Source organism: Stegodyphus dumicola, chromosome 4 (genome assembly GCF_044657685.1).
Source record: "Stegodyphus dumicola isolate Sdum_Otavi_A_Nest chromosome 4, ASM4465768v1".
In the NCBI taxonomy this organism is placed as follows: Eukaryota; Metazoa; Arthropoda; class Arachnida; order Araneae; family Eresidae; genus Stegodyphus; species Stegodyphus dumicola.
In genome coordinates this window covers 144,526,765-144,540,501 of record NC_140771.1, presented here as the reverse complement: position 1 = coordinate 144,540,501, position 13,737 = coordinate 144,526,765, and the positions used below count along the sequence as shown (strand labels likewise).

General features: G+C 30.5%; 1 protein-coding gene across 4 annotated transcripts in view; it reads left to right on the top strand.

Annotated features, from left to right (window-relative positions):
• LOC118184286 (ATP-binding cassette sub-family C member 5-like) overlaps positions 1–13,737 on the top strand; it is a 181,276-nt gene that overhangs the window by 107,690 nt on the left and 59,849 nt on the right. For 3 of the 4 annotated variants that reach the window (XM_085815584.1, XM_035353937.2, XM_085815582.1), the window contains 3 exons: positions 4,333–4,350; positions 4,659–4,843; positions 13,540–13,710. In XM_085815584.1, coding sequence (XP_085671710.1) covers positions 4,333–4,350; positions 4,659–4,843; positions 13,540–13,710 — 374 coding nt within the window. The remainder of the gene's footprint in view (positions 1–4,332; positions 4,351–4,658; positions 4,844–13,539; positions 13,711–13,737) is intronic. The other variant, XM_085815583.1, reaches the window with a different exon arrangement.

Here is a 13,737-nt window from a genome sequence, read left to right as displayed (position 1 = left end):
CCACAATACTTAAATGGATTAACAATGAAAGTTTTGATATATGTAAGTAGGATATTCTGTACTGAGAAAATAGTTGTTTGCTAATCTGAATTAAACAATGGCGATGAGTTTAGTAAATGGCAGTTTTCTTGTTGATTAGTATGCTTTTGCTTTAGTTCCTAAAAATTTGAAGTTAATAAGTGATTGAATTTATTAACCAGTGAGTTTAATAAGTGATGGGTACTGTATATATTCGTTTTGGTTGCCGAAAATTTGAATGTAATAAGTGTTGAATACTCTACCTACTTCTCACATGAAAAGAAAAAATAATTTCCAGAAGACATTTATTATATAGTAAAGATCCATTCAAAAAGAGAATCATAAATAGAAGAGAAAAAGCATTGCTCAGCATAACATTGAAGAAGCTGACTTCATTAACATTTTCAAGCTAAGTCTAGTGATTTGTGAAGAAACAAAAATTTCAGCATCTTTTAAATGAAGGAGTAGTAAAATGATGTATTGAAAAAATCCATAGAAGATTGAATTTTTCTTTTTTTTCTTTTTTCTTTTTTTATTGGAAGATATTCTTTTCTTAGAAAAGAAAGAGCAAGTTATTATAATCCATGAAAATTTCAGTGCACTTTTTTTTTTTTAATTAAAATATTCTGCTGCTCTAAAGTTAAACAGATTAATCTGCACAATACAGAGATGTTACATGCTAATAAATGTTGGATTATATGATGACATTTGTTTCATTATTGGGGATTTGTGTCCCATTTGAATTTAATGCCCTATATTCGTAAGGTTCCCCCATTAAAAGTTTTTATCTTTATATTTTATCTTTATATTTTTCATTATAAGCCAAACCATAAAAAAAATCAAAATATAATCTCTTGAGAACATGCTCTATTTAACAATTTATTATTTATTTAAGTATACTTGTTTGTTCGTTTAGGAATATTTCAATGATTATATATTAAATCAAAGTTTAAATTTATTTAACCCTGCACTTTTTAGGTTCATATTTAACATTAGATAGTGGCAGTGGTGGCACATAACATTTTAGAAACAATATTTTAAGCTCAACATTATACATAGAAGCAAAAAGCTGTGTCAATTTTTTTCGTTCAAATGGTCTTGTCACTTTTCAGAAAAGTCAGAATAGATTTTGAAAAGGCTACTTTATATCTGCATTTCAGCGTGCACGGCACATCGATATTTGTAGCTAAATGATGGGTCTACAGCTTGGAGGAAAGAATAAGACTGAGATGTTATCTTTCATTAAAACTTTTAGTAAAGTATAAGCCGAATCATTGTCTGTAATCAGAACAATATTTGCATCATCTGGTAAAGCAACTGAGCCTGAGGTGTAACGTGATTCTCAGGTCATAATAGACAGGAAAAATTTTTACTTCTTTAAATGCTAAGGTTGTGTATTTTTTCCGATTGTGGAAAGTTCACATTTGTGCATGTCTGCATCATTTGCACATGCCAAAATCATTAGTCTCACTTTGAAATCTGTGACAGCATTTGTATATTCTGCAGAGGTTGCCAAGGTATTAGAGCATATATTAGCAGAAAAGACCAGTTTCATCAGCATTATAAATTTGATCTAAAACTTTTTGCTCTTAATAAGTTCCATGAAGTAATCTGCAAATTGTTCAACTGCATTAGTATCAGCTTTTCTCCCTAAAATTTTTTACAGCTTTATACCATGGCAATTTTTAAATTTGGCTAATCAACTTTCAAATATGTGCACATAATTTTTAACTCCATTTAATCATGACATATTTTGGTTTGAGCCATTAGCATTTTATTTTTCAATGGCATACCCTTACTGTGATTCTGTCTGGCCCATTCAATCAGCAGTTTTAATGATTTTTCTGTTATTCGTTGTGAATGTGTTTGGTTCTACAATAAATTCGAAAAGTTCCTTTTTCGGTTTTTCTGTTGCCTTGCTTCTCGCATAGTTTTGAGATTAATTATTTGCATTAGGCCTTTATCCATTATTTGCAGCAATTCCACATTTTGCTTGATTGACATTAAAACATGCTTTCACTTTGCAGATCCTACTTCTGCTCCAAAAATAGATGCTGTTTTTGATATAATCAAAAATTCAGATTGTAATTCTTATATGATAGCTGTAACAATAACAGGCCTTCAAAAAAAAAAAAAAAAAAAAGTAATAAACTGGATAAAATTAAGAAAGAATGTAGTTTGGTATGTTAACTATTCTTCAGTATCTAATTTTTTGTCCTTTCCTTGTTGCTGTACCAATAAAAGGAAAAACGGAAAAACGTTTGTGTAACATATCATGCCTAACAAGTATGTCTTGGGGTTTTCACTTGTTGTTTAGGGCAGGTAGAAAAATACTAACTCCCAAATCACTCAAGGGTTGAAAGTATGGTGAGGTCTATGCAGCATCGGTCATGTATTGGCATTGGGCAATGTTTTTTTTTTTTTTTTTTTTTGTCTGTAGGTGTTTGAAAATAACATACAATAGTCTTAGTCGAAAGAAAAATCACTTTTTCTGCACACTTTCTTTTTCTTGAGTATTTCCATTGCAAATTTTGTGAGGGCTGGAACGTTTAAATATTGGATGTCCAGATTTCAGTCTTTGTATCGTATATCATTTCGATGTCTTCTATATATATTTTCCTTGGCTGCCACTAATGCAGTTGATAAAAATGAAAAGATATATTTTTCATTTGAAAATATTTTGTTTTATTCTAGTTTTTGATTTACTTTCCATAGGCCTTACTAGTTCCAAATTGTTGCCTGTAGACTGTGTTTTATAATTAGTAAATTTATATTTTGTTATTAGTCTTATATATGTCTTCCTTTTTCATAAAAAAGTCTGAAATTAATCAATTCTTAATTGTGTTTGCAATTACAGATAAAATTTACAGTTACTTATTTTAGTACCTGTAGTGATTGAGACATGTAAGAAAATAGAAATAAAAAAATCATACTGAACTGTGCAAGGCAAGCTTTTTGTTTGAATCATTGCTATTCTAGTGCTAGTCATTTTAAAAGTTTAGACTGTATATATTATATTTTAAAAGAAATAAATAAAAGATAATTTTTCCTCATTCAACCTTTAGCCATTTGGTTGTAAAAGCAAATGTGAGTTACCACTGAAAGTGAAGTTCTTTACAATATATATTTATTGGCAGACAGGAAGAAAAATTGGTGATTGAATTTGTGAAGGTTTTATTCTGAATTTCTTATCAAAGGTTTATTTTTTTAATGTATTAAGATTTTTTATCAAATTTCTAAAGAATTAAAATTAAATAGTACAAGCTGGAAATTTTATACATTGAAGAACTTTTTTCTATCATTACATAAATTTTAACATTTTAAAATAGAGAGAGATTTTCTGAACAATTGGTTGTGTGTGAAGAAGAGAGTCGGAAATATTTTCATCAAGTTTTGAACTAAATTGTTATAAAGTTGTCAGAAATTATATATTTGATTTTTCTCTGATTAACTGTCATTATTTTGTACCTAAATATTTGAAAAAATAAATTAGGTAGCTTGCTAGCTTGAATTAAATTCATGTAATTTCCTTTAGCATTGTAAGTGGTATTACATGGTCATCAATACCTTGGTTTTCATACCTTGTTCTTTATGCATTTCTTCTTCCACTTCTTGTTTTATATCTGGCACAATGATAGTGCTTTGTTTTTAATACTGATTTATAACTATTAAACTTGTATTGTTATACACTGTTTAAGTTTCATGTTGGCGTATTAAGTAATAAAGGTAAAATTAAATTTAGAGTCTCTAACAGTGTGTGCATGCTGCTTAAAAAACTTTTCATCTTAGCTATTGTTAACATAATCTTCCAGCAATTAATTTATTAAGGCTTAGTAAAATTGACTAAATTCTGATTTTTAAAACTGCAGCTATTGAATATAAGGAATCTATCATGGCACATTTTTCTGGAAATATATTTCTATATTATATTGTCAACTAGTTTTTGTAATGATGGCAAATCTTATGGAAAATAGGAAAATGAAAATATATTTTAACAAATAAACTGTAACTGTCAAAATTGAAAAGGTTTCTGTACTTTTTAATGAATTTCTATCATTAACTTTTTTATACATTCCTAAAAATTGTATGCTATTCTCTTGTACCTCTTATTTGTTTATGAACTGAAACATTAGACTTTTATTTATTTTGGTCATAGATTAACTGTTATTATTTTTCAAGTGTTCAACCTGAAACTGTTTGTCTCTTGGTGTCTTTGAGCTGTATTATTTTTTTCATATATTAATGTTCTGTGCTGTCTTCATGTTGTATTCCTAGGTTATGATAAATTTTAATGTGAGTATTTATACATTTTAGCTGCCAAGAAGAAAGCAGGTAAAATATATTTTAGAACTTAGCATGTTGCTTAAGATTTAAAATTTCTAGTATTTGGATTTAAAGGCATGTAAAACATAATGCTTGCATTTCTGCTTGTGCTGCCTAAGTTTTCCTGTGATTATCTGTTTCTGCCTACAATAAATTCTTAACTCAATTTTCTTACTAAAAAATCAGGCAGTCTATTTTATTGTTTGCTTTGAAATTTTAAGATATGCTTATAAACTTGTATCTGGCTATAAAGTGCTGTTTGCTTTCAAAATAAAATAAAACATGTTAAATCAATAAATGATTTACTATCCTTATAGGTCAGCTGTCAACAGAAGAGAAAACAGAAACTGGTTCCATATCATACAACACATACGTAGGTTATATAGAAGCTGCAGGAGGTTTCATAGTGTGTGCTTTGGTGTTAGTTTGGTTTTTAATACAGTCTGCCACTGCTGCATTTAGTAAATACTGGTTAAGTGTCTGGTTGTCTGAAGGAGATGGGGTGAGCATTTTATATCTACAGTATATACTCACTTATGTTATAATAAAATTTTCCGTATTTCATATAGAAATGAAGCACAGTTCAGTAACAGATGCAGGCCAGCAAGAACTTTAACTGTTAAAGCTCAGTATTTTATTTTGGGTTAATAAGGGGAAAAAAACTTTTATTTCAAGAAATGAATGAAGGGTAAAGAAAATCTGAGGTGTTATGTCCTAGTAAGAAGTTTATTTTATTGAAATTAGCATGAAGCATTTTAACATTTATCATAGTATATCTGAATTAAAGAAACTAAATATTTCTTCATTGTTGTAGCAGTGTCAAACATATTTTCTTATAATAAATTTATTGAAAATGAGTACTTACTAAATGTTTCTGTTTGAAGAAATGAACTAGCAGAATGTAAAGTTCAAAAGTTTTAGCTAATGAAAATACTATTTTCACAACTCTAGCATTCTTATTTCAGTAACTTTGTCTAGAACAAATGAGATAGGAATAATGTTTGGCTTAAACATATCAGTTTTTCAACTTAATATTCCAGAAAAAAAAGCTGAAAAGATTAAGATCTTAAAATCCATATCCGTGAATAGTTTAAAAAAGTTACTGAACTAGATTTTTTTGCCCCCCCCTCCACTATGAACATCAAATTAAGAACATAATTTTAAGATTACCAATGCTTGATATCAGGGCTTAATTTCTAGAACTGAAAGTGCCGGAGCCCTATGGAAGATCATCAGGAAAGAGGAACAACAAATAAAATGACTAATAAAATAATAAAGTAATTAAAAATTAAATAATTTATTAAAATAATTAAGGAATTAATGATCAGAATAATTATATTATTAATGATTAGAATAATTATACAATTAAAATCAAAATTTAACAAAACATAAAGAGATAAATAAAAATTTAATAAGTTTTTAAATAAATGATGAATAGTTAAATAATAAAGTACTTGTCATGATTTATTTTGGGTTCAGGATCGAATTACAATTTCAAACTAAAACTAAGAAATAGCTAAAGCGGTCTTGGGCTCAATTTATGTCTGAATATAGTGTACTGCTTCAAAGGGATAATAGAAAAAAGACCAATTTTTTCCCACACTAAAGAAAAATGTTAAAATGGTTAAAGCATCACTAATGAGACTAAAGATGAAGAAAATTTCTGTTACTATAAACAGTAACAGAAATGGAGAAAATTTTAACGGAGGATGTATAGGTATTAAAACAAAGACAGAAGAATCTAACCATGATCTCTTGTCAGTATAATTCTAACTCTGAATCAGAATGTGACGAAAAAAATTTTCCTCGAATCCAAGGTTAGCTGAGGAAAAGGTAACAAGTGATAGAGTTACAGAAAGTCTGCAGATACTTTTTTCTGCAGGAAGACTCTAGTGTTGGAAAATTTTCCATCTGTCATAAATTCACTGTACTTTTTGGAGAATAAGCCTTTGATATGTGGGTAGGGTTTCTTTCCTTAAGGGGTGTTGGAACCCCAAAATCTTCAAAAAATTGTGATTTCGGAGTTTTGCATTTTCAAATTCTCTACACTTTTATCTTTCTAAAAATACCATTCTTTAATCTCTATGAAAATTAGAACTGTAAAAAAATCTAATTTTAATTTGTCATCTACTGCTTTGATCAATGAGAATTTTTTCATAAAAACGGGTTTTTCTCCAAACGTGATTTTTTTATACTTGATGTACCTTTTCTCAGCAACTACTGCTCACAGGTATCTAAATTTTTTGTGGCTTATTTATTAGGTTCCCTAATATTTACTGAAATGAGCTTTTTGTAATAAACTTAGAAAAATATTTTTTTTAAAATTCTTTTGTGTGAGAAAAGTGCTAAATTTTACTATGACTAACAAAATATTCTGTAATTTACTCTAAAGTTCAAAATGCTTCAAAAGCTCATTTCAGTATAATCAGATAGGTATACTTAATTACAGAAAAAATTTCAAGCTTCTATCTACGGCAGATTTTGAGAAAAGGTACATCGAAAACGGCCATTTTAACATTGTCGGTATAGGGGTTTTCTGATACCCCTTAAAAGTTTCGACCTCCATTCAAGGATTTGTTTTCCAAGGAAAGAGAATCATGCATTCAGAAGTGAGAGTCTTTTTTTTAATGTAATTTTATTATTAAAAAAAATCTGATGTGTGCACCACATGACTTCCTTGTACAGGATATTAAATTATACCCATTTTTTCTTGCGTTTCATTTAAATTTATTGGATTGAATTAATAGGGGGACCAGAAAGTAATGTCGTTTCTGTGCATGCTGACAACAACATGCTAAGGGCAGAAGTGGAAGCAAATCCATGTCAAACACTCTTAACCAGCCTTGATCTACCTTCCAAGAACATTTAAAGCAGAATGGAAAAATAAGCAAAGCAGGGGTTTGAGTCCCCCATAATCTGTCCAAAAAGAACAAAGCCAACCTATCGATCACATGCAACGTATTGCTTCAACGGCAGCATACAGAACGGTTTTTTGATTGTTTGATTAGTGGAGACAAAAAATAAATTCTATATGATAATCCAAATCTCAAAAGGCAGTTTTAATAGGGGGGTTACAAAGGGTTTACACCCCGAAAAGGCGCTTCTGTGTGTTTGGTGGAGTATTCGCGGAATTGTTCATTTTGAATTGCTAAAACCTGGACAAACTGTTAATGCAGACCTTATTGTGAACAATTGGATGGAGTGAACCAATCTTTAATCGAAAAATATCAATTGTCAGCAGAAAAGGCGTCATTCTGCAACACGACAATGCAAGACTGCACTGTGCAAAACGAACACTGGGAAAAATTAATGAATTGGGGTGGTAAGTGGTACTGCCATACTCACCAACCATACTTGGCCAATATCGCAGCATTGGATTTCCATTTATTCGGATCCCTACAACATTTTCTTAGTGCCAAAAAATTTCAAAATTTGGATGATGTCCAAAATGTCCTCTCGAGATATTTTACTCAAAAACCAATTGATTTTTATTGGTCCAGGATTGAATATCTGTACTCTAGATGGCAAAAGGTTGTTGATAACGAGGGTGATTATATTACTGTTTAAAAATAAAAACTTGTTAAAAATGTATTCATTTGAATTTAATGTAAGAAAGCGACATTACTTTCTGGTCCCCCTATTAAATCTACTTCGTCGATAGCGCATAAAACATGATAGAATAAATGCACTCTTTAAAATTCACTATATTTGTTTACCATAGCGGCTCTCTGGTAATAGGTGTACTTAATAGCGCTATATTTCGTCCATATTGTAACTCAGAATGCACAAAATTTATATCATATGAAGAATTATCTAATCGTTAGCACATGTTCTATTCAAATACTATAATAAATCTAAAACGATGTACAAAAGAAATTAAGCAAACAAAAAAAAAAAAAAAAAAAAGTTTATCACAGATGATTCAGTATTTCCCATTCAATTATTTCAGTTCTTACTTTCCGTCAAAGCAAAAATACATTAAAACTCAAGATGTCTGTATTGAAAATTGTGAAGTAAATCTTAAACTCTTATTTCCTCGAATAAATTCCGAAACGGAGTAAGCATGATTTAATTTGCAATAATAAACGAAGGCTTTATCTTTGTTATTGCGAAGCTTATTTTCTCTAGATTGGTAACAAATCTACTATTTTGCTATTTCAAATGTAAACAAGCAATGGCCGCCATGGAAAAAATTATTAGGCTTAGCGGTACTTAAATGATTTTTAAATTGTTGATAATTCTAAAAATATTGCAATCGGATTTACTAAAGGCATAAAAATCTTAACCAGAAGATAAGAAAAACATAATTCAATCATTTTTAAAGCAAAAAATATACAATTTACAAACATATAACAACAAAGAAACTAAGATCACAGAGCTGAGTAAGAGTGGATATATATATAAATATATTTATATACGTTTGGCGCGGCCGATTGCTACCAAAATACGAGGTGCACATCTGCATGTTATAGTAGTCCTATGTACAAAATTTAAACGTTCTGAGGTTACTCGTTTTTGAGTTACACGAGATACGTACATACGTTCGTACAAACGCGAGGAAAAATTCTCTTCAGAATTCATTTTAAATTAGTTTTGCAATTTTTTGGGGAAAAAGAATCCTTTATCCTGTCCTTATGTACAGATGTCTAGCAAAAACATCGTTAAATTGCATTTGATAGTGGTGAAAATAGATATTTGCATTGAAATGTGATGCCTGAAACTTTTTGCGATTACAATACTTCCTTTTTACTTTGTACAAGGGAGTAATAAATAAAACTTCTGATAAAACTGGTTTTCAGTTACATAGAAGTGATGGAGCCTTCTTTTTTAGGGCTCCGGTGTTCACCGGCTAGAATTCTGATTTATCCCCAAAACTAAGAAGTACTGGATCCAGGTTTCAATGGGGTATGGTGGGTGCATTGTAAGTTCTGCTGAATATTTCATTACTGATTCACATGCTCAGTCTGCTGAACAAAGTTTTATACAGCTATAATGTTTGTAATTGTTTTTTTCTTGCTGTTTAACACGCATTTGTGTTTATCAGATATCTTAAGAATCTTAAAATACGCAGCATGTGAAAGTTATCATAATATTTTAATATATATCCAGAAATTTGTCAAAATAAAAGGAAATTGCTGGTTAAAAGTATAAAAATATCTTTAAATAAGTCTTCATTCTAAATGTGTTTATGAATTGTATTCAGTATGTGAATCAGTATTGAGAAGTTAAACACCCTTATACTCTGCCAATGGAAAAGCTTCAGAAAAGAAAAAAAGGTATACATTTGTAAATTAGAAAAGAAAAAAAAAAAAAAAAATGCTTCAGAAAAGGGGGGAAGTCCTTTTAATGAGATGTTTATACTGTGAACAAGCTCTAGTGTAATTTGCCTTGATTAAATAATGCAATCCAAAATGATTGTGGCCAAATAAAAATTATTAAAATTTAAAAAGGAAATATATCATTATATAATACTTTAAATTGGAAGTGCTAATGCTCTAAATCTTATATGCTTAATCCATTAAATGAATTCTTGCCATTTACTCACCTCTCCAGATTCACCTCCTTTTGTTAAAACTAGTATGAGCAAAAGTGTAACAATATTTTTTTACAAAATTGCTGCCTTAGGGAAAAGTAGTAAAAATGTTATACCCTTGGTGAAAGTGTATGAAGTTTTCTTTTGCTGTGTCATCTTGACTTTTTTCTTTTTAACTTCCAGTGGTAGAGAATAAGATAAACAGAACAGAACTCTGTGAACATATAACGTAAAAAGTTGATGTCTCATCATTTGGCCTCTAGTGCTTCAATACCTCTCCGCTTCAGAGGCTTCAAACAGCGCTGGGCACCTCCGATGCAAATCTTGTCCATTTCTTCATTTAAGCCACAAAGTGGGCATTTTGGGCTAGTAAGAATACTAACATGGTAGAAATGACTTGCCAAGCAGTCCTGACGAGTTTAAAGCCTAAAACTGGCCACAACTATTCCCTGTGATTTGTGTGGTAAATTTATCTCAGGTATCTCAGTTAAAAAAGTCTATTTGGAGCCTCCAGCTCAGTTTATTATCAAAAAACACTCCTAAGTAGGTACATTTATCATTGTTAGTGAAACAAGACCTCTGATAGAAGATCTTGGAATAATATTTCGGTGCATAAGGGATAAGATTTATACTGCTATTTTTGTCAGATTTACCAGTATATTATTTTCCTTACACCATCTCTTCAAAGTCACGAGTGTTTCATTTAGTTTCTTCTCAATTCTGAATTTGGTATTCTTTTTTCTGCCTGAGTTCATAAAACGAGATTGTCTGCAAACAACAAACACCTGACTCCAGCTGTCTTCAGCAACAGAATGAGATCATTTATGTAGATGTTAAAAAGGGAGCAGCTACTAACTGCACCCCGCGGCAAGCCTGTTTGCACCCCGTGGCAAGCTTGTTTGAAGTATAAAACATGAGATAGCATTTTCATAGTGTATCCTACAGCATTTCTGGCTCAAGAACTCGCGGAATGAACTCGGCATCTTGGAACCTACTTTGAGGTTTTTAAGCTTAGAAGTTATCCTCTCTCTCCAGGTGAAGCCAAAAGTGGATTTGAAATTCACGTATATCACTGTCATTATATTTCTTCTCTCTAAACAATCCTTAATAGTTTGAATCAATCGAGAAACTTGATCAGTAGTTGACCGATTTTTGCGGAACCTAGCCTGTTCATCAGAGAGGATGTCCACAGTTTTTAGTTTAATATCTTGATTACCATTTGTTCCATCAGTTTTGCAGGTATGCATGTAAGAGAAATTGATCTATAACCGTCAGGTCTCTTATGAACTTTACCTTTTTTTCAAAATGGGAATAATAGTGATCTTCTGCTATATGGAAGGAACCAGCCTTGAATCCCAGATGCAGATGAAGACCCCTAAAAGGGTCCTCCTCGCACCAATCCCAGTATGTTTTGAGGAACTCTGTATGGATTTTGCCTTCACCGAAGATTTTCCAATTTCCTTTTAACTAAGTTACAAATTCATCTTTAGTAAAATTCAACCTGAAGACACTCTCTGTTTCAGATGTAATTCAGTTCTGTAACCCTGAAGAACTATTTGAACCATTTTTTGGTATTTTCAATAGTTTTCTAGCATAAGATTTCTTTATTTGTGAATGAGAACAATTTTGTGTATAGTTTGCTTTTTAGGTGCTCTAGTTATATTATTTTGAAGGTTTGAGGTGAACTGATAAGTCATCAGACAGTCTTCTGTATAGTTAATATTTGATATAAATTCATTGAGAGTACATTGATTTTCTTCAAGATATTCCCTTTAAAAACCGCAGCTTATTTCACCACAGATGAACATCAGAGGGCCTTTTTCATTAGCTCTGTTTTTATATAAATTAGGGTTATAGAAATTATCTATTTTAGAAGAATGGGCAGAAATTTTTGTGTAAAACCATAGTATTATTTCTGTTTGGGTATAAGTATCTTGAGATAAAATATGGTAATCTGAAAAATCAGATAATTTCAGTGATACATCATCACATCATCTATCTTTTCACATTAGACCTGCTGCTGAATGTGTTCTGTAAATTTGTTTTTCAGCATTTAGAGTTTTGTTGCATGAGGTCTTTGCTTTTTTAATTATTTTTATTTATATTATACCAGTTTTCGTGTTAGTCTTGCAAGATTGTAAACTTATTAACAGATAATAGGCTTTTTTATGGAAAATTAATTTTTCTCAAAAATACTTGGATTAACCTATTTAAAAAGTAGCAGTCCTAAACTATTAAATTAACCCATTTTGACTGAAAAGTATATGCAGAGCATAGAAAATTTGTTTTTTATTAAGTTCCACCTAAAAACTTTTTTTTTTTTTTTTTTTTTTCCGGAAGAGATACATTAATTATATCTTTAAACTATGGAAATATCCGGAAGATGAACTTTAAGTGCTTTTATGTTAGAAAGTTGACCTAACATACAATTTAACAAGAAATAATAATAACATTAATAACATATGGTTCCTGTACATTTTGATCTTAAGAACTGGCAATACTCTTCACACTACAGCCTATTGTAAAACTATCTGTTAACCCAGCAGTAATTATGTATGATCATTTCTTCCTTATGAAATAACTGCCTTTTATTTTTTTACTTAAAAAGTGCTTAAGAATTATGTTGTTTTCTTAAACTGTGCCAAGGCAAATATATTTGCATCCTACAAACTTCAATAAACAACAGATGCCCATTCCTTTTTGTTGAAAATTTTAGCTACAAAATCAAAAGACAAACTTCTGTAGTTAATTTAGAAAAGGTTAAGTTCCTACCAATACTAAAACCAAACAAAAGTAAATTCATTGGAACACTTTGCTGTATTTTGTCACCCCATGCATCTCTTCAGTTTTCAAAAGATTTTTTTTTTTTTACAACCTTGTCATAACCTCAGCCTTATACATCTAGAAATTCCTAAGAATGCATAGATCATATGCCAGTGCAATAGGTACATCAGGTACTAGCACAACAAGTAATGAAAACTTATTAGGTGTGCCATTTTCATCTGTAGGAAAGATACAAATGCAGAAACTCAGTTTATTGACTTGATGTCTAGAAAATTTTCATTAAGAATTCTTGAGTGTAAGAGACATATTTACAGACACTCTGCTAACCTATAAGCAATGAAAACAGCACATCTTTGGTAAAATAACCCCTAAACATCGAAAATCTATAATCAGACAGGTCATAAATCATCAGTAAACCCCTGTACAAAAGCAGCCTTAAAATTAGAGATGCTTTCGAAGTATCTGAAAGACCATGTTGCAACAATGGCCTTCATTTCAATTTTTCATGTACCTGGACATCGATCCTAAAAAATATAGCAATCCTCAACGAAGCAACCCTATACAAAAGAGCTTCTAAAAAAGGGAAACTTAAACTTGTTCAAACTATTCTTTCAGATTCCAGCTGATAAAGTAGATGTGTCGCATATGAATGCTTGCATCAGAATGTTTAAATGTGTTTTTTAGCATGTTTACATAGATTATTGTATTTTTTGTTAACTTCATCAAAATAACTCTTGTTAGTATTAAATTTTCTAATTTTTGTTATGTTATTTAAATGAATGCTTTCACTTTGCCACTGAAAAAACGATTCATATCTTTATTTTCAACATTCTAGCAAAATTGTATATAAACTTATTCCTTTTTCTTTTCTTCTTTATAAGAATCATACATTTGAATCTGTTCCTGAGCTAGAAGCAGTAGCAGATAAGCAGGGATATAAATTACCAAGCATTACTGACCACCCAGACATAGAATTCTTTCAACTAGTTTATGGTTTGTCAGTTGCTGCAATGTTGGTAGCCAGCTTAATCCTTGGATATCTCTTTACTAAAGTAAGCTGTATGTTTTGAATATTGAAA